Here is a 26,961-nt window from a genome sequence, read left to right as displayed (position 1 = left end):
CTGTGCCCCTGACCTCTCCCCTGTGCCCCTGATCTCTCCTCTGTGCCCCTGATCCCTCCTCTGTGCCCCTGGTCCCCTGCCCTTGTCTATTACTCGAGGGCACGGTGTCAGAAATGCCCACATATGACACAATCCATCTTTCTTCTCAGAGCAGGAACATGTTGGGAACTCCTTCTTGGGAGAATCCCAGTGGGCCCTGCAGGCCCGTGTTCTTGTCTCTACAGGGCAGCTCAGCTGGTTTACTCCAGCTCCTGCAAGAGCTGATCCTTGAATATGGACAGGGGAGTGGTTTCACTCCATTAAGCCTCTGGAGGTTCCTCCTTACAGTGACCTCTAAAGGTCTCAGATAGGAGGACCCCTTGGCCTCTTGAGTCCATCTCCTTTATATGTCCCCTCTGGGGACATGGGTCCCCTTGTGGGGACTCCTCTTGAGTTCTTGAACATTGTGGGAGTGTCTTCCCACTCTGAGCCCTGAGTGAGAGGGAATAGTGTCTACTTTTGAGCCTTGAATTGTAGTAGCAGGCATGTCAGAGTCCCGAGCAGGGACACAGCGTCCAGGAAGGCAAGTTGGCTGAGGAGACAGAGGAACATGAAAACACATGGATGCAGGACAAGCAGAACACATGAGAGCATGTTAAGGACCATCTGCTGCATGCTCTGGAGGGGAAGAGGTGAGGGAGACCAGAACATTCCGAACATTGGAGCCAGGATCCCAGCCCTGACTCCACCAGTGAAATCCTGGGAACTTCAGCCTGTCCAACCAGTTTCCGCTTTCTCAAAGCGTGACAACCGAGGGCGAGGGAATGGCAGTGGAGAGTCTGCAGGGTCTAGGCTTTTTGTTAGGATGCCTGTAGCAAGCCCCAGGGGACCACTGAGAGCCACAGTTCATGTCTGTGATGCCCAGCACAGTCTCAGACACAACTTTGCCAACTCAGGCAGCACAGTGCATTTGAAGAGCTGGGTATTCAGTCCCTCTTTGCCAAAGAAAGTCCTATCAGGCGGTCAGTGCAACAAAGACATAAAATGCAAACGCGTTCTCCAGAGACCTTGAGTATGCCTGGGAGCTCTTTGTGGATTCTCAGGGCTCTGCCAAGCTAAGCCCCAGGACGCTGCCTGGCACTGTGCCTCCACCCTCACTTCCCAGGGAGTCCTGAGAAGAACAGTGGCTTTCTGTTCTACTCTACAGTTTAGGCAAAACTAGCTGCCCATCAGAAAGGCTTCTCTCTCTGCTCCCCCGCCCCACCCCACCCTAGAGAGGTGTCGTGTTGTGGGTGCGCCTTTTTTTTCTGTTTGGGGTGGTTTAATAAGATGAGGTGATAGGGTTCCTGGTTGCTGGAGTTACGTAACCCACTGTGCGTCTCGGGCAGCGTGGGGATCTTCACAGCTCTGCCCCAACAAGCAAGCTGGAAAAACTGCTGAGGAAGGCTCAGAGCCGTAGCCAAGCTTGCATGGAGGACCGCTCTCTCTCCGAGTCCTCTTTGGAGTTTGTGTCTGCCCATGGCATTGACGATTCAGCTCAGGCAGCCCTCCAGGGCCCAGCCTCTGCCAGGACTCGGCCACACACTGGCTGGGACGAACTCATGTGGTGAGTGTGTTCATTGGGACATCTGCTGTAAGGGAGGGAAGAGCAGCAGGACATGGTTTCACCCTTGCTCTGAGCTGTGGGGTCAGGTTGCTGGTCGTTTGAGGAGTCACCGGGTTGAATGATGGGCAGGTGGGGTGGAGGGGAGCTGGAAGCTACTTACTCTCACAACCCCTTTACTGGGTTCAAGGGGACCAGCAATAGCCAGGTGTAAGATGTGGGTCTGATTTTTGCTAGTCTTGGTAGGGTATGCCTCTAAAGCTCCTGTTCCCACATCAATGTTATCTGCTCCCCTGTTCCTTCCTTCACTCTTCTTCTTCCTCTTCCTCTTTCTCCTCCTCCTCCTCCTCTTCTTCCTCCCCCTTTTCTCTTCCTCTTCTTTTTTATGAGGACCAAACTTTCTAGATAAGTGCTCTACTATGGAGCATCTGAGCCCACCCTCCCATTTTTTAACCTTTTTATTTTGTGACTTGCTCTCACTGACTTGTTCAGGCTGATCTCGAACTCGCTCTTGTAGGTCAGGCAGGCCTTGAATTTTCGATACCCCTGCCTATGCCTCTGCATTTAATCAGTCAGCATCCGGGCTGGCGTACGTCAGCAAGGGATTTTCAGATGTGAGGAGAACTACCCAGCCTTCCCCTCCTTCCCCCACGTTCTTGTGTCTTCTTTGCCCAAAGCTTGGCCCCATGATTGTGGTCCCCACACCCTTGCCGAGAGCTTTCTGTCGGCCTGCTCTGGCTTGTTGCTTGCTACGGGCTTCTCAGTTCCTCTGAGTGGATCGGATTCAAGTCTGACAGTGGGATGACCCATCTAGTTTTCTGTCTATACTCCAAAGCCTACTGAGTTCCAGAGTGGCCTCTTCCTGTCCCCTACCAACAAACTAAGGCTTACAGAGTTTTAAGTCTTTTTACTAAGCCTGATGACTCCTAAACCTGCAGTCTCACTGACGAAAGTACACAGAGCCCTCATTTGTTCAAGACCAGGTACTTGATGTGGCATCTCGTAATATCTGGGGTTTCTCAGTGACCTGGTCCTGCTCAAAGCCCAGAGACAGGCATGGGTGTATGTGAGTCTCTGTAAACCTTTGAAAACAAGCAAGAAATTCTCAGGGAATGGAAGCTCCTGGCGTCTGCCCTGCCTGAGGGAGACCATGCTTGGGCTGGAGATGGCTCAGCTGGCAAACTACTTGCCACACAAGCACCAGGGCATGAGTTCTATTCCCTAGACCCACATGTTGAAGCCAGGCGTGCTGGTGCATGCTTATTTTCTTAGCACTGGGGAGGCAGAAACAGAAGCCTCCCTGGGCTTGCATTCCTGGGCTTGCTGGCTCACGATGAATCGGTGAGCCCAAGGCCAGTGAGAAGTCCGCTCTTAAACTCCAGGCTGGAGAGCAATTTAGGAAAGACACAGGCTGACTTCTGGGCATCATGGGACCATATACATACATGCATGTTTACAGAAACACACATACATGAACACATTAAAGCAAAACAACCAAAACTCCAGAGCTACGCACCCCCCCCCCAATAGCCACATGAGGGATTTGTCCCTTATCACTAACACTTAATCCACCAAATGTGGCATCTTAGCCTCCTCAGACTTGCTGAAATAACACATCGTGGCCTTCCTGCATGTTTCATTAACTTAGCTCAAGGTATGGATTAGTAATTCTAGAAATTTATTTTTAATATTTCCCTTTGAAAAATTATAATCTAACTGATATTTACTTGGCCATGAAAGAAACAGGAAAGAGTAGACAGTGGATAGTGGGGTACCCCTTGTGGGTGCAGTGAGAAAGCTGCAGCTTAGAATCTGGGGAATTCCCAGGATTTCTTAAAGTCCCACGTTAGGAGGGGCAGTTCCTGCCCTTCCCTCCACGGGTCTCCCTAGCCTAACAGTAGTCACTGCAGGTTGACGGACAGAGATACTTCTGGGAGTCTCATGCTGAAGCTGACCTTTGCAGAGACAGAACACTACTGTTCCAGAGCCACTGGCATGACGGATGGGACACTTGCTACACGGGGTTTTTGTTGTTGTTGTTTGTTTTTGTTTTTTTGAGACAGGATTTCTCTGTGTAGCTCTGGCTGTCCTGGAACTCACGCTGTAGACCAGGCTGGCCTCGAACTCAGAAATCCACCTGCCTCTGCCTCCCAAGTACTGGGATTAAAGGTGTGCGCCACCACTGCCCAGCCTATAAAAAAGAATTTTAAAACTTAAATTTTGCATTTTTGTATTTGTGTTGTCAGAGGACTTGTGGGAGTCAATTGTCTTCCCCTGTGTGGGTCCCAGGGATTGAACTCAGGCTGTCAGGCTTGGCAGCAGACACCTTTGTTCTCTGAGTCCCTCTAGCTGACCCATGAGTCAGATTCTTGGCCTGTAACTGTGGCTGTAGTTTCCAGGTGCTTGGTATATTTTTTAATCATCCTCTTGGTTTGTTTGTTTTCCTCAGAAATAGGCTTTAATGTAGTCCATGCTCTTGTTAGCATGTCACCTGCTACAACCTTCAGCCACCCAAGCCATTTGGGAAGCGAGCAAGCAATAAATTATAATGGAGGAACATTTAATTGAGAGCCAGGCCTGGCTTTTAGCCCTGGCACCTGGTTCTCTCTACTCAGCAGGGGCGTGCCTGGGAGTGAAGGAGGGAAGGCGCGGGGTACACCACACCATGGGAACGAGCACTTCAGCACAAGAGTAGGTAGACACTCAGTCTTTCTGTCAGGGCCTCAAAAGTCACGAGATCCCTTCAGACCTGGGGGACCCGTAGCCAACTGTGATGCAGTGTTCCTGGTTGTGGGTGTTCCAAGGTGAGTGAGTGTCACCAGGGCCTTCTTGGAAGCTCACAATCATAACTCATGCAGCATGGCAACCTTTGGCCATGCTCTCCATTCTACAGATGGAAAAACCGAGGCAGAGGGAGCTTAAGTGAAGACACAGATTCCTGCGGAGCAGACTTCAATCTGGGCGGTCTGCCTACGGTTCTGCTTTTTATCCACTGTCCAAGCCTTCTACACCGAGACCCACAAGGAAGAGTCATGTTACATAGTGACTCATGTATCCCAGGACCATCCTCGATAGTCACTGGCACTTCCTGCGATGTGTTCTGTCCTAGGTATGGAACACGAGCTTTGGTTCACCAGGCTGTTTCCCCTAGTCCTTGTGGTTGGAAACGTTCGGCCTTTCTGCAGCATTCTTGCCTGTCTTCACAGGAATGTACGCCCACCGTTCCCGCTGTAGCCAGTCCTACTCTCTGTAGCTCACCCTGAGGCGCCTCAAGTAAAAAAAAAAAAATGTGCAGCAGACAAAGGAGTGAGTTCCCACCACCACAGATCTGTGACCGGCTAGCAACCCTCTATTTCCAAAACATGTTTACACTACAATTCAAAACAGTAGCAAGGTAATAGTTATGAAGTAGCAATGAAAATAATTTTATGGGTGGGGAACATGAGGAGTTGTATCAAAGGGTCCCAGCATCAGGAAGGTTGAGGACTGCCCTAGCTCACCTTTGTCTCTTCAAGAAGTGTCAAGGTCACGTTGCACACTCTCCTTGTAATCACCTGCTGTTACTTTGTAGCCTGTGTCAGTATCTCCATAGCCACCGATGACGTCATTAGTTCCCTCTCCATAGACGTGTGGGCTGCTAAGCTTTGCAGATCCGTTCTCCAGGGCTGGGAAGATCTGTGCAACGACTCTCTAATGTCTGAGAGGGACTGCCTGGAGTCGGACTTGAGTTTTGGTGGACTTTGACAGAGGTGTTGTATGAAGGTGTATTGTTCGTGTTATCATCAGTTCTGCCTGTAGCTCACACGGTGGGTGGGCTACTTCCGTTTTTTGATGAGATACTTTTAAAGTCCTCCTCCTTTCTTTACCTCTCGTAAGACTGCTGAAGGATTAAGTGAGCGCATACATATGGTGCAGAATCCTTAGGAAGGCTTAGCATGCAGTCGGCGCTCACTGTGCTTCCTTACCTGTACTGCCTCATGATTACCCAGTTCACTCTCTCTCCTGCCCGTCTGATTTGTCTGTCTGCCTCTTGTTTTTCTGTCATTTGTCTGCCTGTCAGTTTGTCTGGCCAAAACCCTGGTAGCTGCTGCTGGTCTGTGGGGACCCGAGGGAGGTAGAGGGAAGGAAGAGGCCTGGCTGGCAGAGCTGTTTCAGAGCAGCCCTGCAGCCAGACCCCATTTACAGACCCCTCCCCAGTTCCTGTCCCCCATGGTGACACCACCTGGACCCCAAGACCAACTGCTTTGAATCTCACTTGCAGATGTGGCTGGCCTTTGTCCTCCCTCAGCACACCTGGGACACCCAACAACTCTGTCCTGTTCACTTGCTGGGAGACATTTGTTCTTCCAGGAGGCTCTTCCTCTTCCTACAGGCCCTGCTGGGAGCAGCTGCGCTGGCTGCCTTTCCCAGAGAGGCCTGGGAGGGGCTGAGGCGGGGTGGGACAGAAGCTTCCGAAGCTGTTGAGGGAGCAGGATTTCCCCTGTGCTGTCCCCTCCCTTCCCTTCCCTCTCTCCCTTCTGTTCCCCTTGGCATCCATTGGGTAAACTCTGGCAAACTCTTCTGGGCAGCCCCACCTTTTAAAGGAGTACACAGCCTGATCTTACTTCATAGTGACTTATAAGGGTTCTGGGAGCTTCATCTGATGTATGCATGAACACTGGTCTGACTGTCCTTCAGGAAGCTGTCATGCATTTTCTCTGGGGGTGCTCCCCTCAGCTCCTGCTGGGGCAGCCCGTCAGCTTTCCCAAGGGAGGGGCTGCACAGCCTTGTGAGCTTAGACCTAAAGCTTAGGGCAGTTTAGACTGGACATTGGTGGCTGTGGCCCTTCTGTCAACCCTAGGCCAGTCATCTACTTACCAGTCTGTTCCCCATCTCTAAAGCAGTCATCGTGGTGACATCCCTGGGGTTCCCGTGACACCTGTTAAATGCCTGTCACTGTGCTGATGTATAGAGTTGTGATGTGACAGGTGGTCAGCGTTAGTGAAGGTTTTCTATCGGGCCCAGCGCCCAGCGCCCAGCTCAGCTCCCAGCGCCCAGCCCCCAGCTCAGCGCCCAGCACCCAGCACCCAGCACCCAGCGCCCAGCTCAGCTCCCAGCGCCCAGCGCCCAGCTCAGCGCCCAGCCTCCCTGGCTCACTGGCCTACCGTTGTGCTTCATGGACTGCTGGTTTTGTCATGGAAGCCCAGCAGGGAGGGACAGAGCCTCCTTACCACAGGTGCCAGAAGCAGATGGGGTTGCGGGCCTGGCAGGGTTATGAGATCTCACCCTGAGAAGAGCAGCAGCAGTCCCCAAGCGAATGTTTACAGAGAGGCCCTGGGCAGCCATGCTTTCCAGCTCTTCCTTCTCCCTGCTCTTCTCTACAATCCCTGAAGCTCTTCCTCCCCACCCCCCTCCCCTCCTCCTTGTCTCTGTTCATCCTCCTCCTCCCGTCTTCCCTCCATCTGTCCCACCTCCTCGGCCTCCCTCAGAAAACCGAGTGCAGGCCATAGCATCCCAGGACTCATTTTCATTTCATTTTCAAGGAAAGTCTGGAGACACTTGAGTGTATTGCTCTGTTTGTTATTGTTGTTGTTACTGTTATTATTGTTGTTGTTACTATTATAATTATTGTCAATTTGACACAAACTAGAGTCAGGTGGGGAGAAGGGTGATAAAATGCCTCCATCAGATTGGCCTGTGGACAAGTCTGTGGGGCATATTCATGATTAATGGTTGCCATGGGAGGGCTCAGCCCACTGCCAATGGTATCACCCCCAGGCAGGCGATTCTGGATTGTATAAGAAAGCAAACTGAGGGCTGGAGAGCTGGCTCAGCAGTTTAGAACAGGACTGCTCTTCCAGAGGATGTGGGTTCAATTCCAAGCACCCCACATGGCAGTTAACAGTGGGATCAGATCCCTCTTCTGTTCTCTGTGGGCATATGCCCATACACATAAACCACAAAAGAGGAGGGAGAGGGAGAGAGAGGAGGAGAGAGAGGAGGAGGGGGAGGAAGAAGAAGAGGAAGAGGAGGAGGAGGAGGAGGAGGAGGGGAAGGAGGAAGAGGAAAAAGAGGGGAAAGAAGAAGGGGAGGAGGAAGAGGAAGAAGAAGAGGAGGATAAAAGATAGCAAACTGAAGAAGCCTTGGCCAGCAAGCCAGGAAGAGCCCTCCCGCCTCAAGGTTCCTGCTCTCAGTTCCCTTCATGGTGGACTGCACCACAGAGGCCATGCAAACCCTCCCCTCCTGCAAGCTGCCTTTGGTCAGGGTTTTATCACAGCAGCTGGGGAAGCAAATTAAAACAGGCTTCTCCAGACTTTTGATTTTTGCCCACTGAGAGCTCTGTGAATACCCTGGCGGTGAAGGTGATCCCAGGACCCATTGCAAGCTGAGGCTGAGCAGACTATGACCTTTGGTCTGGATGTGGACTCCTGGGAGAAACGGAGGTGAGGTTGGAGACACAGGCTTATTTATGATCAGACAAGGGCCTGAAGGTTCAGATTTCAGGACTGGTCAGTGTGTGGCTGGCAGGGGCCATGTGTGATCCCACTGCTGCTAAGGAGACTGAGAGGTAGGCATTGTGTGGTAGCCACAGCCTGGATGACTGGCTGGACTTGGTGGGAAACCTGTACTTGAGCATAGGCAGAGGAACTGGACAGAGATGGGTAGGCACAGGAAGCCCGAGATCTGGGTCTCTGAGATGGTTTGAATCTCTAGCAAGTACAACTTTCTTCTGTGGGCCAATGGAACTGAAATGCCTGAGACATGCAGATCCTAAGGGAGCCACCCAGACCCACACCCTGACTCTCACCTCCAGGCTCAGTCCCTGCTTGACTGACCTAGGTGTTTCCATAAAAACCCAAGACAGACTAAACTCCTGAGAGGGAGGGAAAGCAGATGGCATTTCTAAGACTTTTTGGAGTTCTGAGGATGGAGCTTAGGGCTTTGTGCTCTTCAAGTGAGCCACCCCAACCCTCAGTCCAGGGTCCATATTTTAAGGACAAGGACATGCTTCTGTGGATAGGATCCTTCCTGCAACCCTTTCCACAATCAGGAGCCTGAAAGGCAGCTAATGTCGGGGCTGTTTGCCCTCGTGCGCATCTGTTCTGGTTTGAACGCCGGGGCTCAGCATGACTTTAACAGCCGTTAGCGTGTAAACTGAGGACATGAACCCTCCAAGGGTTGCTTGAGGAGAGAATTTTATCATAGATATGAGGGGGAGCACAGCCAGAGGCATAGGGAAGAGTCGAGCGGGGGAGAAAGTAGTAAACTGAACATGGCCAGCATTGGACTTGAACATCGGGGTGGGGGAGGGTGGGTTGGAGAGGAGGAAGAGAGGATCAAGATAGCCGGGCAGGACATAGGGGAAGAGAGGAAGACAAACAGGATAACCAAGAACCCACAGGACCTAATGGCAGGGTTATATAGGAATGAGAAATTTAGGGCAGGGGGCAGGGTGAGGCGATCTGGGAGAAGCCTGATGATTAGCAGGCAGGTTTTCTTTGCTTTTTGGTGTTTGTACACAGAGAAGAACAAGAGCATGCTGTGTAGCAGCCCTGGAAGTTTTCGGGTCTCACTTCCTTCTCAGGCCTGTGTTTGGCAGTCTGGCAGCGGGACGGGGAGCACCCTGTGAAGCTGGGAGTGTGATGTCGCAGCGCCACCTAGTGGATATGTAAACACTACAGCAGCAGCCTGATTCCCCCACGCCCTGTGTTTGCAATCTCTCAGAAGGGGTCTGATGTATCCGAGACGGTTATGGTAGATGTGTAGACTGCAGGAAGCCTTCTTTATTCACCTCTTCTTGACTTTGCTCCCTGCCCATTCTGAGCGCTGGTGACTATCCTGGAAATTGGTTCCGTAATGGAGGATGTGGCCAGAGTCAAGTAACCTCATGGTCCTTTCCTGTGTTCCCTGCGACCGTCTTTGTCTATTGGTGCTGCACTCTGCCTGTCTCTCAGCTGCTGGGTTTTGCTGCTGAGATGCTAACGGATGCCTCGCAGACCCAGAGGCTCACAGTAGTGCGTCAGCTTGGGGTCTGTTTGCTCAGGACACAGATTCACCAAGGCACATGGCTCATATGGCCATGTAAGGTGTGCCAGGGGCAGAGTTGAGGCGTCACTGGGAATCCACCCACAGTGAATCACAGTGGGGGTAGGGGATGGAGGGAGCTTGTGAACAAGCCCACAGCTGAGCTGCGGTTCCAGCAGCTTCTGTAGTAACAGCCTTAAATGACCTGTAAACAGGTGACCTTCACCAGGGCCAGACACCTCCAAGCCCTTCTCTCAGCTGTGCTGGGTCTGAGGAGCTGGGAGAGATGAAGAGGGACAGCTCCAATGGTCGTGAGAGGGTTAGCTGTTTGTGTTGGAATTCCCACACAGGTACAGTTTATGACCAGACACTCCATCTGTGCGATGTATAGTATTGAGTAGCTTTGAGAATGAACAGTTGCTATCTCAGTGTTAGGACATTTCTTATCAACCCCACAAAGAAGTTGCAGAGTCTTTAGCCATCCCCCTGTAGGGTGGCTGCGTATTGGCTCTGTTCTGGGGTGGGGGCTCTGAGTTTCTCTCCATTGATCTAAATGCTGATGGCCTTGCTGTCTGCTGGGTTGGCAGAGCCGAGGGAGGGCTGCGGAGTGCATGCTTCATAGATATCTTGCCTGTACCTGAACAGTGAGGAGGGATTTTTAAAATGCCCTTGGGCATTACTCATGGCTTAGTCACTAATAACATGTTGCAACAAGGGTCTGAGTTTGATCACTAGAACTCAAAAGTTGGACATAGTGTTGTTTACTTGTTGTCTAGTGTTGGGGAAGCAGGGACAGGTGGTTCCCTGAGGTTCTCTGGTGAGCCAGTCTCGCCTGCTTGGTAAGTTCTAGGTCAGTGAGAGACCCCGTATCAGAAAAGGTAGATGGGTCCTGAAGGATCACAGCTGAGATTGTAGTCTGGCTCCACACGTGTGCACATATGCACACAGGAGATAAAAATCCCTCCCTCCATAGCTTCCTGTTCTGCTTGGTAGCAGGCCTTTCTCTGCCATAGTCTACATTTTGGGGTTGATTTGAAGCCTAGTTTAAGTGACTAGACTTAAGTCACAGCAGCTTAGCCTGCTCCATGGGTCTCCTGTATTTAGGTGCTCATTGTTGGGCTGTTTGGAAGTTCTGCCAGGCAGGTGACCTCACTTGCTGTTTTGAGAATACTGCCATTGTTCGTTTGGGAGGGTTTCCTGTGATTAACAATAAAGCAGACAAAACCACTGGGTGTTGAAGGCACCGCTGGTGCTGTGGTCTCTCCGTGTTTCATTCTATTAATAAGATAGATGGCTCCAGATCTGGGATTCGGCTCTTTATTTCACCCTCTGATATTGGCCAACCTGCACTGTCCCAGTCCAGCTCACCCTGGAAAAAGAGGCTGGGAAAGGGTGTGGGCCTGAATTCTGTCAGATGCTCAGGAAGTTGCTTTGTTTTATGACAGTCTTATGTAGCCCAGGTTGGCCTCCAACTCTCCACATAGCAGAGGATGTACCGGATGGTCCTCCTGATCCTCTTCCTTCCCCCTCCCACACGCTGGCATTCCAGGCATCTGCCACCACACCCACTGCATGTGGTGCTGGGGACTGAGTCCAGGTCTTCATGAAGGTTAGGCTGCTCTACCCACTGAGCTATGTCCTGGTCCTGTCCAAGCTTTCTGACAAGCTTGGAGACATGCCGCGGGTATCAGGTCTGAATGAGTCTGCACAGAATGTAAGGGAGTTGAAAACAGTAAACTTGACCTGAAGGCCCACATTATCACTGTGAAGCCCAAGAGGAGGTTGTGGACGGCGAAGTGACTCACAAATGCTTGTCCTAATTTGTTCTGGGTTGCTAGGGAAACGCCGGTTCCCGTCTAGTCATTTAACAGCTATTAGGAAGAGATGAACTTTGTCAGTTTTGAACAACAGCTTCCCCTGATACAGCTTATTTTTCTTTGAAGTAAAAGAACTTGAGGGCAGGAGGTGGCTGAGCACGGATGAAGATCTGGGCTCCATCCCTGGAATCCACATTAAAAAAAAAAAATATCCAGGGGTGTTATTCTCTGCCTGTAATCCTAGCACTTAGGACAGAGACAAGCAGATCCCTGGAGATTGCTGGCCAGTTTAGCCTAACCTGTGGGAGCCAGGAAAGAGGAGAGACTGTCTCAGAAAACACGGGGAACAAATGAGGAAGACACCCAAGGGTGAACCTCTGGCCTCTATAACCATGTGCACATACATGTGCACACACACACACACACACACGCATGCACACACACACAAACTTTTCAAGAGAGCTGGTATGGCCCTGCTGTCCTTAGGGCCTCAGGCTCCTGCTGTCCTCTGGTTTTACCATCTTAACTATGGCCCCCGTACTTAACATGACCACATTTGTAAGGAGGCTCCGAAAGCTCAGACCATCCCTGGCAAGCTATAGTCTGTAGCTTCAGACCGTCACTTCTGTGTGTTGGCCAAGTGTAAGCCTCATGGTCATGTTTTGCTGTGGAAAGTGGGCGGGTAAGAAGTCCTCCCAGGCTCCGGGGCTTTTAGACAATTTAGAAATTTTAGACAATTTAGAAGTCAGAGCATGACGTGAACTTTCTTTTTTTTTTTTTTTTTGAGACAGGGTTTCTCTGTGTAGCCCTGGCTGTCCTGGAACTCACTCTGTAGACCAGGCTAGCCTCGAACTCTGGAACTCAGAAATCCACCTGCCTCTGCCTCCCAAGTGCTGGGATTAAAGGCGTGCGCCACCACCGCCCGGCGCATGACGTGAACTTTCTACAGCAGGGTTTCAACTTTCACATCTGTTCCAGAAAGTAATGGTGCTTGCAAAGCATGATGGGTAGAGAGTAGAGGCCATTTATAGCTGGAGGCCACTTTGGACCCTGGCTGGCACCTTGTACTCTCAGCCTAGTGTGGGAGAGTTCTGGAATCTGCAAGCACAGGTTTTAAGAGGCGGAAGACAGCCAGGAGTGCAGCCTCTGTAATCTGAGGTGCCAGAAGGTACTTAGCTTTCACAAGCCGAGGCACGAGCACAAGACCCTTTGTGTCTGAGGTGACTGAGATTCTTGGGTGGGGACAGTCTCAGAATGTCCCCAGAGAGACTTGAACTGTGTGTAAGGGACTCTCAAAGACCCAGAGACCCTGGAAATTTGTAGGCAAGTTAAAGTAAAGCTTTAGGGCCATAGAGACAGGAGCAGCAAGTGTTAGTTGTGACAGTGCCCTCTGGGGCCATTCTCTGTTAGGAAGCAGGGTCTATTGTCTCCTGCTGTGTGACCTGCCTCCGCCTCCGCTTACTTAACCTCTCTGTGTGCTGGTGTCACAGGGGACAGTAAGACTCTCGACCCTTAGGGCTGTAGAGATGGCTTAGTGGCTGACCTTCCGGAGATCCTGGTTTCAGTTTCCAGCACCCACATGGTAGCTCACAGCTGTCTGTTCCAGGGGATCTGACTCCCTTTCTTGGCCTCCATGGGAACCAGGAAGTACATGCTGCACAGACATACATGCAGACAGTATACCTTTACATATAAAATAAATAGTTTTAAAAATTAAAGATTTCTGAGCTATTGCGAATCCAGCGAGGCACCAGTGTAAGTGCAGTCAGTGGCCCGTAAATGCGTTAATACTCTTGGTTTGGGAAGGCCCACAGCAGTATGGAGAACGTAAGCAGGGGCTGGGGATGACCAGCAAGCAGAGCCCACAGTTCCATCCCCAGTGATACAGACAGGAAGATTGGTCAGTGTGAGCATGCAGAGTTAAACTTCACCACAATGATGCTTCTCTGTTCCTGAAAAATGTGTGCATTCTACAGATTGAACACTCAGGTTTATAGGAGTTGTATGACATTGTAACCAGAATATAGATCAGTCAGGCAGCCATCCTGGTGGAGCCCCAGCGGCCACAGAGGCGCACGGAGAACGGGCACACAGGAAGGCTGAGCTCCCAGAGCCAGTGGCCAAGCTAAGGCAGGCACCTCTCTTCAAGCAGAGCTCTGAAGCATAGGACTTCCTTTAAACTTCTATAAGCCAGAAAGTACGGTGGCACATGGCTGTGTCTCAGCAGGCGGAGACAGGAACCTTAGGAGTTCAAGGCTGCCTGGCATATGTGGGACCCTATGTCAAAACAAAACAAAACAAAACAAAAACCACACACAACCCAGAGACTTGGAGTGGTAGCACACACTGATAATCTCAGCTATTAAAAAGGCTGGAGGTGGCCTATCAAGAATTCAGAGCCATCCTTGGATGCATAGCTGATTCCAGGTTGGTTCCATCTGGCTCCAGCAGGTTTGTCAAATCTGGGTGTGGTGGCCCAGTGGTGAAGCTGGTATCTTCTGTAGCGTGTAGTTTTTGCTACACGCTTTAAGCTCCAGCCAGACTGTGCTACTGGCCTAGCCCAGGTTTTCTTGGATTCATGGAAGAAAGACACACATACATACATGTTAGTATATTTTCAACCTGCCGTCTTGATTCAATTGCTGGGCACTACTAATCTCTCGAGGCTAGCATGCCCTTCCCAATACTCTTAGCTTAGCACCTCTCAATCTGCCCTCAGCCTCAATTGTTCAGTCCCCTTTAGTCCCAGCTCAACATCCTAACCTCCTGCCTGGAGAAGTGGCCTATGGCTGCTCTGTCTGAGATCTCACATGGCTGGTAACCTTTTATCCCTCCGAAGCATGGTGAAAACTCTCTTCCTCCTTTGTGTCTGCTTGCCTCCCCTGTGGGGACCTGGAACTCCTGCCTCTTTTCTTCTGCCCAGCAATGGGCCCCTGGCATCTTTACTGATAGGTCAAGAACCAATAGGGGAACAGGACCTTAGCAGCAGACCCATTCCCTATACTTTCCACAGTGGGAAGGATGCTGAGATGAGTCTCTGAAGGGTCTAGAACTGGAAGGAAGGACTTGGGGTCCTTTGCTTCATGATTTTCTGTCTCATGAAAGAGACTGAGGGTAGGAAGGGCTGGATGGGCACAAATATAGAATTCAAGCTGTCAACTGTGAGCAAAGCCCTTACTAGCATTACTAAGATTTCAGGATAGAGGATTGATAGCTGGGTAGATGCCAAGCAGACAGATGACAGATATCATACGTTGATTGACTAGTAGATGACAGGCAGGCAGATAATAAATATAGATAAGTCGGTGATGGACAAATAGACAATAAATAGATAGAGAGATGGACAGACAGATAAAATGGTTGGCAACTCAGAGGGTGATGGCACAGGTCTTTAATTCCAGCCCTCAGGAGGCAGAGGCAGGAGGATCTCTGTGAGATCAAGGAGTTTAGGTCTGTATATCAAGTTCCAAGCCAGCCAGGGCTTCATAGTAAGACCCTGTCTCAAAACAAATAAACATGGACACGGACCGACTGGCAACTTTCTTGGGAAATGTGCTCTGTCCTAGACTGCCCTGGAAAATGTTGCTGCAAACTGTTGGCACACAGTCTGGGCAGCAGCCTGAGAGTCCTCTCTGCCTCAAACTCTCTCCCTTAGGACTGTGAGCTCTTCGGATGGTCTTGTCCTTGACCACTCGGTGTGCTTTCTGTCAGGTGATTTCACGTTGCAACCCAGCCCAGAAAGTAAAGCAGGAAGACAGGACACATCATACAGCCTTGCAGAATGTCTTGTGCTTTTCCAAGCCACTTAGCAAAGGGCTTCCAGGCTTCTGAGCCCATCTCTTTGTTTGATGAGGCTCGACCTAAGTGTCCCTGGCTTCCAGGACACTGCCCCTCAGCATCACCAGTGAAGATCCTTCTCAGTGAGCAGGGTGGTACACTTACTGTGTAGAACTTAGCAGCCTTCTGCCTCAGTTTCCCAAGTGCTGGAGCTCCAGATGTACACCACCATATCCAGCTACCAATGCCATTAAGAGCGTTTGCTACAGTGCTTCCCAGGGCCATTCCTAGCCTTACATCATGAAATCAAAACGTGTTAAAAGAAATGTCATCACGTTTTTATAAAATCATTTAGAACTTCAGAGTAATTTTTATAGACAGATGTAATTGGATTGAATATGAAAGCCTACTTCCTGAGAAATCCAACACATGGGGTTGGCCCGAAGCTCAGCTGGGTGCTTGCCGAGCACGCAGGGATCACTGGGATCAATGTCTACCGTAAACCAGATACTGTGGCCCATACCTGTTATCTCAGCACGTGGGAGGTAGAGGCAGGAGTCCATGGTCGTCTTTGGTTGCACTGGGAGTTCAAGGCTAGCCTGGGCTACAGGAAACACTGTCAAAAAAAAAAAAAAGAAAAGAAAAAGGAAAGAAAGGGAGGAAAGAGCGTGTCAAAAATCCATTTGTTTATAATAAGCCTTTTCCTCTTCGGCTATGGAATCCAGCCTCCTCCCCAGACCCTTGGGCTTTATGAGGTCTCACGAGTCATCCTCTGCCTGTTGCATTCAGAGGTGAGCACCCTCACTTCTTTTAAGAATTGATTATACATACCTTTATGTATGCGTATTTATCATGTGCGCACATGTGTGCGTGGCCTGTGAGTGGAAATCGGAGGATAACTTGTGGGGGTGGGCTTCTCCTTCCACAGTGTGGGTTCAGGGGTTAAAAACAGGACTCCAGGCTTGACAGCAAGTGCCTTTACCCCCAACCCTCACTTCTTGCCTGGCCTGTGACCAGATCTCACTCCTGTACCTGTTGGATGGTAGAAGACACGTAACCTGTTTCATGAGGAATTCTGCCCTCTCCCTCAGAGAGCAAAGGTTGAGGAATCCTAGCAGACTGGCTCTGCCAGTCTTCGCTGATCTCCTGACCTGTCTGTGTCTCCACGTGGCTGGCCAAACTTTTTTTTTTTTTTTTTTTTGATGTTTTCCTCCCTCACTTCCTGGGAGCTGAGGACACGGGGTTCCAGGAAGGTAGCACCGTAGAGAAGGCATGAGACCAGCACCAAGCTCACCTTGTACATAGCTTCAACTGTGTTTGTCATAAGCGGAGGTGAGTTCCTGTGAGTTCTGTGAGCCGTTTAAAAGGCAGATGAGTTGGACCCACAGAGTGGACTGTGGGAACCCAGATGCATAGACCCTCGGCCAGAAGCACAGGTGAGATTCTGAGGCTTGCTGCTGGTAACTGAACTTGAGGGGTGCAGTTTGGGGATCAAGCCCGTGTTATGTGGTATCTGAGGCTGTCCCCAGGCAGTAGACACTTGAACTAAATCCAGGGTCCCCAGCTGATACTGGCGGAGGCCTGGCTTACTTGCTTGTAGCGTGGGGAGAGACTCCGCATGCCTGGGCTGGAACGGGTTCCTGTGAGCTAGTAGGAGAGGGCCAGAGAGCAGGTTGTGGTTTTTTTGTTTGTTTATTTGTTTCCTGTATCAGTACGGTCACCTTAAGTGTTGTTTTTAGATTGTCTTGTAATTGAACAGAGCTAGGGTCACTCAACAAAACCAGACCCAAACAGCTTGAGTTCTGACATGCCTACCATGAGTACACCTGTCTTGAATGTAGACTTCAATGTAATAGACTTTTAGTGTATTACAGATTCACATGCTACCAAAGCCATTCTTCCTCATGTGCGAGTGTGTGTGGGTGGTATGGTGTATATTTGTGTGTGTGGTATATAGTGTATATTTGTGTGTATATGCATGTCGGCATGTATGGGCACACATGTGTATGGGTGCACTTGCACATGTGTGCACATTCACGTCAAGGCTGATGTCGGGAATCATCCTCTATTGATCTTTCACCTTAACTATTGAGGCAGGTCTCTCAATCAAACCCAGAGCTCACTGATGTGGCTGGTCTCACTAGCCAGCTTGCCTTGGGATCACCTGTCTTCTTTTTGCCCGTGAGCCTGAGGTCTCCCCACCCCTTGTTTGCCATTGGATTCTAGCCATTCTATTTGTATATGTTAGTGTTTCACTATCTTAAACAAGAATACTTTTTACAAGTTGCATTAAAATACACATAACTGTTACCAATGAACAGGTTTAAAGCATGTCATTGAGTACTGTTTAGCCCCAGCTCCTTTAAATGGGCAGTTCTGGGACTTGAACTTAGCTTCATGCATGCTAGGCAAGCATTCTTACCAGTGAGCTACAGCCACAGCTACAGCTACAGTCACTCTGTACCACTAGTGCATTTAAATACTGCACACTTACTGCTGCCTGGTTCTGGACATTTTCACCCAAAGTGATCTCTATTGTTGATCTTTCTTAGCCCCTGGCAGTGCCCAGTCTACTTTCTGTGGGTGGGTTGACAGTCTGTAGGCGGCTCTGAAAAAAAAAGTCACACCACTTGTGGTCTCTGTGGCTGGTTTCTTTCATGTCCTCCGATTTCATGGTTCATTCATGTTGGAGTGCCTGTCAGCACTGCATTCTGTCTTTACAGCCGAATAATGTTCCATTGTCCGGGTGGACTGTATTCGTTTATCAGTTCATAAGTCTGTCGACATCTGGGCTTTTCTGCCTTTCAGTCCTGTGAATAACTCACTGCGAGTATGTTCGTATGCTTTCCTCAGAACAACTGCGAGCCAGCAGTAGAAATTGCTGTGGCATGTGGCAGTTCTCACTTATTGAGGAACTATTGAACTGTTTTTTAGGGTGACACTTGAGCTAGGCAGAGGGCAGCGTTAACTATGGCAGTGGAGCTTCAGGTCCTGGGCTAACCCGGGGGGAGTGGCTTTCTTCCCAGCTGCCGCTGCTGCCTTTTCTGATGGTGGTCACTCTCTTAAGGGTCTCACCCCTCTGAGTGTTCTTAACAACATCTCCTCCACATACCTTTAACATTTTAACATTTTGGATGTTGTAGACAGCCCATCACCTAGGGAGAGGATTGCGTCCAGGGAAACATATCGATAGCCGAGTGAATCGATGTGTGGGCATCCTGGGCGTGCTTCCCCACAGTAAGGCAGCCACGACGTCACCAGCATGAGACCATCTGCTTTGCTTTGGGCATCTTGGAGGCGTCTCAGCAGGCCCCTCCTCCTTCGCTTTGCCTTGATCTTTGCTGCCCGCTCTGTTGCACAACAAAAACAGCATGCCCACATGAACCACGCCACATTCTGTTGCTCAAGGTTGCCCTTTAGCCTCACACTGGAAACCCTGTTTCTATAACCGAGTGGGTGGACTGGCTGCCTCAGCTCAGCTGCTTGTCAGGGGTATGTATCTTAGGAGCCTATGTGAGGGCCTGTATGTGTGTGTGCATGTGTGTGTTGGGGTGGCGGGCATATCCATACACCTGATCTGACGCCACTGTTGATTTTTTGGATACCGAGTTCTTCAGGTGCTTAAGGCTGCAACCATTCTAGAGAGTCTCCAGCGTTCTTTGTTTCTCTGAAGCTTAGCCTTGTTGGCTTTTGTTCTCTGGTTTCCTACGTGCTCGTCTGTCTGTCCTGCGCTTTAGAGACCCTCTTTGGCTGTTGAGAGCATGGGGTACCTCAGACACAGAGCCCTGCCTTCTGTCTCGCGGCTGCTCAGCCCACAGTTGACCTAGTACCCTGGGGCTCTGAGACCTTGCTCTCCCCTTCTGTACAGTCTAGGTCTTAGCCTATAACATGTCCTCCCAAGTCTTCTGCCCTCTGGGTGGTCCTTAGAGCCAGTACAGTGTGTTCTGGTTGAAGCCAGCAGAGCCTTGCGGAGGTTCCTGGTTAGCAGGTTCTAGAAGCTGCTCGGACAGCGCAGGAGCCATTCCCAACGTGCATGTGCCAGTTTCTGGCATGCCATGCTCAATGCGCATGCTTGGCTCTATGGTGCCACGGCCTCTCTGGCCTTGCTCGCCTTCATCCACTGACATGTTTGAAACAGCAGATGGCTCTGCGAGTTGTGATCTGTGGAGTTACAACATCTGTGCTAGAGAAGATAGGTGCCAGTAGCTTCAGTCTGCAACATAGGCGTGTAATCCTGGGACCCAGGGACAGGAGGATGGTGTGCTCTAGGCTAACCTGCACTACACTACATAGTGCAAATCTGTCCTTACAACAGGCAAAAATAAGGGATTGTGATGGCGTTCCCCAAAGAAGCTTAGGCGAGTTCCCAAACAGCCTGATCCCGAGATAAGAATGTTCTAGGTCGTCTGTCAGCCGTGGATTGCAAAATGTCTCTCTCAGCTCCCGTGCTCCATGGCGTATGTGTGTCTTTGGTCTGTACCCTGTAATCCTTATAATGTCCAGAAAGTGTCATGGTTTCCAGGTCTCTACAGAGTAGGTGAGGAGCCTGAAAAGCGTTGACAGGGCGTGGCTACTCACAGTTACTGCCAAGGGTGACATAATAGGCCAGGGAGAGGGTTGCTGCCTACAGCCAGCTCTTCTTGGGACTTGGACCTGGGACCAGGATGTCTCATTCATCACCCTATGGTTGAGGGGATACTTGTGGCTGAGCAGTGGTTGGGGAGGGTCTAGGAGGAAAGATGAAGACAGTTGGGAGCTAGCAGTTTGGCCCTGTTTGATGAGTGACTCCCTTTTGGGCCCTTGCTTGTCTCTGTTAATGTAGCCATGAAGTACTCCAAGGTCTGCAGCAACAGGCAGGGTGGGAGATCCCAGCTTACAGACTTGTTTAATGTGGCCTTTGGCTACTTAAAAACTTCTGAATTAGCCTGGCGTGTAGAACTCAAGGGATTTGAGGGCTACTGAGATGGCTCAGCAGGTAGACACCTGGCACCAAGCTGGGTGATATGAGTTTGATCACCATGACCCATGTGGCAGGAGAGAGCTGATTCCCACGCAGGTGCACTGTGGCACCGAGGCCCCCAAATAAATAGATAAATAAGTAAATACATAAATGTTAAAAATTACAATTAAATTAATTTCTTTTTTGGGGGGGTTGTTTTGTTTTGTTTTTTTGTTTTGTTTTTTCGAGACAGGGTTTCTCTGTGTAGCCCTGGCTGTCCTGGAACTCACTCTGTAGACCAGGCTAGCCTCGAACTCTCGAACTCAGAAATCCGCCTGCCTCTGCCTCCCAAGTGCTGGGATTAAAGGCGTGCGCCACCCGGCTTAAATTAATTTCTTAAAAATTAAAGAAATCCGAGGATTTTGTGTAGCAATTCAGATCCCAAGTCTTAGCGGAAGTCAGTGTTTGGAGGACAGAGAAGGCCTGTGGGTGGTGGGCGCTGCCCCAGAAGAGGCTCTGTAAGCCTGTGTGACTCTCTGTATCTTTTCAGAGAGTTTGCTCATGGACAGAGAGTGACTTCCTAATGCTACTGTCCTACACACAGAGAAACTGAGTCCAGAGAGATATAGATGAGGTTTGGGTGGTTACAAGGAGCAGTGTGGGCTGGACGGGGCTGGGGCTCCTTTCTCCAGACTGTTTTGCCCACTTATACACAATCACATGGGCCGTTTTCATGCAAGCGTGTAGTATGCTTTGAGCGTGGTCACCGTGTACCCCACTCCCCTCCCTCTCTGAGCCCTCTCGCCTCCGTCTACCAGCTTCCTTCCCCTACAGTCTAGGGCCTACGTAGTCTTTGCTTTCGTGTCACCTGCGCCTCTCTGGTTTTCCATATTTACAAAATCTAGGAGTTACAAATGGGAGAGAATGCATGGCATTTGTCTCTCTGAGGCCACCTTCATTTGCTTCACACGGTGGACTCCAGTTGCTCTGTTTCCTGCATGTGGCATGACTTCTTCCTTATGGCTGAAAGCGTTCCACTCTGCTTATAGATCACACTTTCCTTCTCCATTCCTCTGAGGCCGGACACCCAGGCTGGTTCCGACTCTCAGACATTGTGAACGGTGATGAAGCCAACACTGAGGTGCAAAGATCTCTGGGAGGTGCTGACTTGTAGTCTTTTGAGTAAACACCCAGGAGTGGGAAAAGCTGGTCACATGGTTAGTTTGGTTTTTATATTCTTGAAGCCTTGCTATTCACTGGCTGCCCAGAAGGTGGTGGTGTGGCACCGGCTTCCTCTCCCTGGTTCTCTCCGAAGCCCTCTTCCGACTTCCTCTGTTCTTTCTGCCTTCCTGGTTCACTCTCTTTTATCCTTTCCTTCCCTGATGGCTTCCCCCTGTCTCCAGATCTGCAGAGTGGTCAGGGGTGTTTGTGTCCGCTGTCCCCTACAGCTGTGCAGTTAGTGCCCTGTTCTCAGAGACCAGAACCCTGGGCTTCTGCATGATCCTGAAGCTGCAGTCCCAGAACCCTGGGGGTACATCTCTTCTCCATCTGGGGATAGCCACCTCAGAGCAGTTATGTACCCTGCAGAAGAGGAGACCTCCTCCTATAGAGCCTGACTCCTGAGTTTCTCTGAGTTTTAAATCTGAACGCTAATCTAGAGCCAGTGTCTATGCTGTAAGAAAGGGGTACCTGGTAGGTTACCTCAGCACAGAGCAAATTTTCAGGTAGAGAGTGTGGATTCAGTCTGAGTCTATGGGAATGGAGAGAGAAGCCTCTATAGACTGAGATCCCTGGGGTGCCCTATACTGCCCCTTTCCTCCCAGGCAGCTCCGAGGAGTACCCTTATCTTAGAAGTGGGTCATTCCAGACCTCAGGGCTTGGGCAATTCCTAGGGGATCCTGAGAGTACACTTTCATGGCAGGCATAACATCAGCCTTTGCCTAAGACTCGGGGCACTTCTGCTGCCCTTCGACACTTTTCTTTCATGCCAGACAGAGAGCTGGGGACATGGAATGACCTCATCACCAGATGGCTCCACCTCCTGCATGCTGAAGCTGATGGCTCTTCCTGGAGGATGGTGAACTCCACCCTGCTGCTGCTGTGGCTCCTCTCTCCTAGCACTTTGAGTTTTGAAGCAAGGTCTTCGGGCTGGGTTTGAGGCTGGGCTGGGACTCTTGAGTCCTCCCCCCCCCCCCAATGGCTCTCAGCTAGCGGGGAGGACATACGGAGAAAGTCCTGCCTGGTGGTGTTGTGTAATTGTGTATGTGTTGAGGCCTGTGGGAGCCTGGAGGAGTTGGTCAGGCAAGGTTTCACAAATGCAAGCTGACATTTGAGTGACATTTTAGGGTGCAGTGGTATGGGCAGTGAATATTCTAGAGTGTCTAAAATAGCTGGTTTTAAAAATATATGTATTTCTGTGTGTGTTGGGGGCAGGGAGCCATGGAGAATGGCAGGAGGTTTGTGTGTTCTGATGGAAGGGAAGCCAGAGAAAACAGCAGAGGCTGAACTGGGAAGAGCGCTTCAGCTGTGGGCTTGGCTGCTTCACAAGAGGGAGAGCTGTGTGCAAATCATGGCTCCCATAAGGCAAGTCTTCATGTGTCTACATGGAAGGCACCATGTGTGTGCTCTTTAGTCTACATAGAAGGCACAGTATGTGCACTCTTCAGTCTACATGGAAGTCACCACGTGTGTGCTCTTTTTACCATGTCCAGGGACCCAGTGCTGTCTGTTATGACCATAGCCTTGACATGGCCTTGACATGTGGCTAAAGGTGGCTAGCACCTGCAAACTGAGCAGGTGACAAGAACACAGCTTGAGAGTCTTGTCCTTGTGCTTAACAAACCTTCCTTGGCCCATGTGTAGAGCCTTCTACCTGTCTCCTGGTGGGATGTCGCGGGACGCCCCGAGTTCCACACACAGGCTTCCCGAGATGGACAGTGGGTAGCTGGGGATCGCATGTTAGTTATTGAGGGCTTCTCACACTGAACCTGCCACCTGCTTAGTTGCATGGCCTTGACTAACAAGGTCACTAACCATGCCCCTTCCTCACCTCTGAAGCTGAGCAAATAATACCTTGTCCTCAGTTTCCAGCTGGGACAGTCTGCAACTACCTACCTGGCTGCTGGTTTCCAGTGTCGGTGACATTTCTATGGATTCTTTCTGTGTGTGAATTCTCTCTTCATTCATATATAGGTGCATGAGTGTATGAAGATGTTTACAGAGGCCAGAGAACAACCCTGGATGTCTCTTACCTTGGACAGTATCCATTTTGTTTGTTGAAGCAGGGTCTCTCCCTGGCGTAGAGATTCCCCAAGCAGACTAGGCCGGCTGGCCAGCAAGCCTCAGAGGTCCACCTGTCTGCCTCGCCAATACAGGGATTACAAGCACCCAGTACAGGGATTACAAGCACATATCACCACATCCAGCTTTCTTATGTGGTTTCTGTTGATTGAACTAGGGTTTCTTCATGCTTGCACGGCAAGCACTTTACTGACTGAGCCGTCTCCCCAGCCTTAGTCTGACGATTCTTCAGAGTCCTTTATTCTACATCCCCCAGCCTCAGCCCTGATGTGTTTTCTCAGCCCAGCACGCTCATGTCCATCTCCATAGGAGGTCCCCAGAGCCTCTGTCCCTGAGGCTGAGGGGAGCTCCCTGGCTGTCTCCACATGCCTCTCCTATGTCCTAACTTCCTGGTCTGTGAAGACAACCGCAGCATTGCTTATGTCTAGATGGTTGGCCACATTACAAAAAGATCACAAATACCCTGATTTTTTGTTTTGTTTTGTTTTGTTTTTTTTCGAGACAGGGTTTCTCTGTGTAGCCCTGGCTGTCCTGGAACTCACTCTGTAGACCAGGCTGACTTCAAACTCAGAAATCCGCCTGCCTCTGCCTCCCAAGTGGTGGGATTAAAGGCGTGCACCACCACCGCCTGGCTTACCCTGATGTTTGAGAATGCGTTGTGGTCCAGTCCTGGAAGGACAAGCCGAGTCCCAGTGTCTAAGCAACTGACAATATGGTCACAAGTGACATTATTCTTAGAAGGGATTTCCACACTCCACCCACCTCGGGCTCTGTTCTCTTCTCCACTGTCAAACACCACTGAGACACCCGAAAATGACAGCCTGTTGTGTGGGTGTTCCTGTGGGGATGTGTTGGTCCCCTGCCCACTCTCCTTCAGACAGGCTGCCACTGCCTTTTTGGGGGGCAGCTGTACAGAGCTGGTTTGGTCAGATCTCTATTTAGCCAAAAGATGCCACTGACTGGCAGCAGCTGCCCCTTCCTCAGGAGGTGGCCGTGCAGGAGCTGAGAGGACTCTCCCAGAGGTGGGAACTGGCTGCTCACCTTGTGGCCTGCAGTGGAGGGTGTTCCTGAGGGCGGTCACAGCTTCTGTTCTCCACAGACCTTTGAGATACGGCAGGTCACACCTAGGCTTTGCTAGCCGAGATGCTGACTATGCCGGCCGTGATCTTTTCCATGTTAGGCAGAGAAGCCCCTGCACTCAGATACAGACATTTCCCCTTCTCAGGACTGATCCATGGCCCTAAAGCACCGTGAAGTCCCCAGAGGCCTCACTTTACAACCAATCATTGACTCTTTCCTTGACCCCTTGAGAGCCCACACTGGCTTCCTGCCTGAGAATGTTCTGCAGTAAGACTTTACAAACTGATCTGAGCCAGGCAGTGGAGGCGCACCCCTTTAATCCCAGCACTTGGGAGGCAGAGGCAGGTGGATTTCTGAGTTCGAGGCTAGCCTGGTCTACAGAGTGAGTTCCAGGACAGCCAGGGCTACACAGAGAAACCCTGTCTACAAACAAACAAACAAGCAAACAAACTGACCTGAGTGAGGTGGGCCAGTGTAGACCCCTGGGAATCTTGGGCTGGGTGTGAATAAATAGCTGGGTTCCTGCGCAGAACATGACAGCTCACAGCTGTTTTCTTAAATGATTTCATAGACTCTGAGGGTGCCCTGGGGCCATCTTATCAGGGTCAAAGGAATAGGATGCGGGTTAGCCTGACCTGGTCGTGCAGGCACCTGCACCCCCACCATCCACCTATGTCACTGCCTCCTGCCTTCTGGCCTTGGCTCACCCAGGGAGAGGAAGGGAAGCCTGGCCCTGGATGCTGTTCTCATGTGGGTCTCCAGCAAAGCCCTGTCCTCGGCTCTCCCCGCGCCCTCCAACAGTGGCCTCCCTCCTACCATTGGTGCCAACCATCTCTTCTGAGCGTGCCGTCAGGCCTTGGCTGTTCCTGTTTAACTGGACTCCCTCTGTCTTCCCTGTTTGAGCAGCACTCCCTCAGTGCTTCTGTTTCCCCATATGTCTCCCCTGCCATATTCCATATTCCAGAGTGAACCAGCCTCGTCCTCACCTTCATCTGGGTTCCCAGTTTCCTCGTCCACCCCAGCATCTGTTAACTTTCTGATTGTTTTTCCCACGCTGAGGACTGATTCTTAGCACAAAAGGCGGAGTTCATCATCGTCTCTTATCCAGCCAGGCCCACATGGAATCAGTCGGCTTCCGGGTTGACGAGACTCAAGCAGCTCCCACGGCCCTTTACTGCTGCAGGGTCCCTGCTAAATGGGCTGACCTCATAGTGACGTCAGAAACCCATCATGCTGATTTAATCGTAGTCTGCAGGGCACTGTGGGTCTGTGTCCTCATCCTGGGTGTCATCCCGATATGCTGCAGTTTAACTAAATAAAAAGACTGCTTGGGTGGATTGTGTGGGGGAGGTTCACAGTCACCTTGGCTGCTTAGAATCACCATGGAAGCACACCTCCAGGTGCTCTGCAGGGTTCTGTAGTTTCCAGAGAGGTTTCACTGAAGCAGCAAGACCGATATTGGATGTGGGAGCACCATTCTCCTCCTGGACTACCGAGCTGTATAGAAAGCAGAAATGGAGCCCTTGTACCACGGCTCCCTTATCTTTCCGTCCTAACTGGGGGTTGCAGTGCTGCTGGCCACTCTGTGTTCTTGCCTGTACGCCTTCCCTTCCACAGTGGACTGTGTATCCTCAAACCATGAACCAAAGCAAGTCCCCCTCCATAAGCTGATTGTGATCAGATTGTTCACAGCGGCAGGAAAAGCACCCACCACACTGTTCCAGGCTTTACCACACCCCATATAAGCACAGCCTGGACCTGGAGCTGTGGAGTCCAGGGGTGAATCAAGGACACCTGTGTGTGAAAGACTGCCGTCTCACGACCAGATGGGTCATGTGCTGCAGTACTCACAAGACAGAGCTTACTAACACAGTCATAGGAGTTCTGGCAGGGCACTGTGGTATGGGACGGGCAAAGAGACAACTCTGCTTGCAGGGGTCAAGGCAACAGTATGTGAGGGAGGGGGTTATGTTCCAGCTGTGGCTGGGAGGATGGCCCTGCTTCTCTGTATTTGCTGGATCTGTACAGGAGGGAGCACTGCTGGGGTGAGGTCAGGACTGGATGGTTGTGCTCTCAGGTGTCTACTGTGCCTCTGGTATTCAAGATGTGGATGGGTGGGTGGATGGATGGATGGATGGATAAATAGATGGATGATGGATGGATGGATGGATGGATGGATGGATCGATCAATAGATGGATGATGGATGGATGATGGATGGACGAAAGGATGGATGATGAATGGATGATGGATGCATAGATGGATGAATAGATGGGTAATGGATGGGTGCATGAATGGGTGGATGGATGATGGATGGATGGATGGATAGATGGATGAATGGATAGATGGATGGATGAATGGATGAGTGCATAGATGGATGGATGGATGAATGGGTGGGTGCATAGATGGATGGATGAATGGGTGGGTGCATAGATGGATGGGTGGATGAATGGGTGAGTGCATA

The 26,961-nt window shown here is 50.7% G+C and overlaps 1 protein-coding gene across 7 annotated transcripts in view; it reads left to right on the top strand.

Annotated features, from left to right (window-relative positions):
- The window catches only part of Trak1 (trafficking kinesin protein 1), a 163,999-nt gene that overhangs the window by 60,293 nt on the left and 76,745 nt on the right, over positions 1–26,961 (top strand). For 2 of the 7 annotated variants that reach the window (XM_028767305.1, XM_028767302.1), the window contains exon 1: positions 18,533–18,672. The exons of 3 other annotated variants lie outside the window; for them this stretch is intronic. Coding sequence is in view for 1 of the 4 variants with exons in the window: in XM_028767300.1 (XP_028623133.1) it covers positions 16,589–16,616 (28 nt within the window). In the remaining 3 variants the exon portion in view is untranslated. Of the gene's footprint in view, positions 1–16,452; positions 16,513–16,542; positions 16,617–18,532; positions 18,673–26,961 lie in introns of those variants that run through there. 2 more of the 7 variants (XM_028767307.1, XM_028767300.1) reach the window with 2 other exon arrangements.

The sequence above is a fragment of the Grammomys surdaster genome, unplaced genomic scaffold (assembly GCF_004785775.1).
Source record: "Grammomys surdaster isolate TR1022 unplaced genomic scaffold, NIH_TR_1.0 172, whole genome shotgun sequence".
Classification (NCBI taxonomy): Eukaryota; Metazoa; Chordata; class Mammalia; order Rodentia; family Muridae; genus Grammomys; species Grammomys surdaster.
The sequence above is the reverse complement of the archived record's forward strand: the minus strand, read 5'-3'. Positions and strand labels throughout refer to the sequence as shown.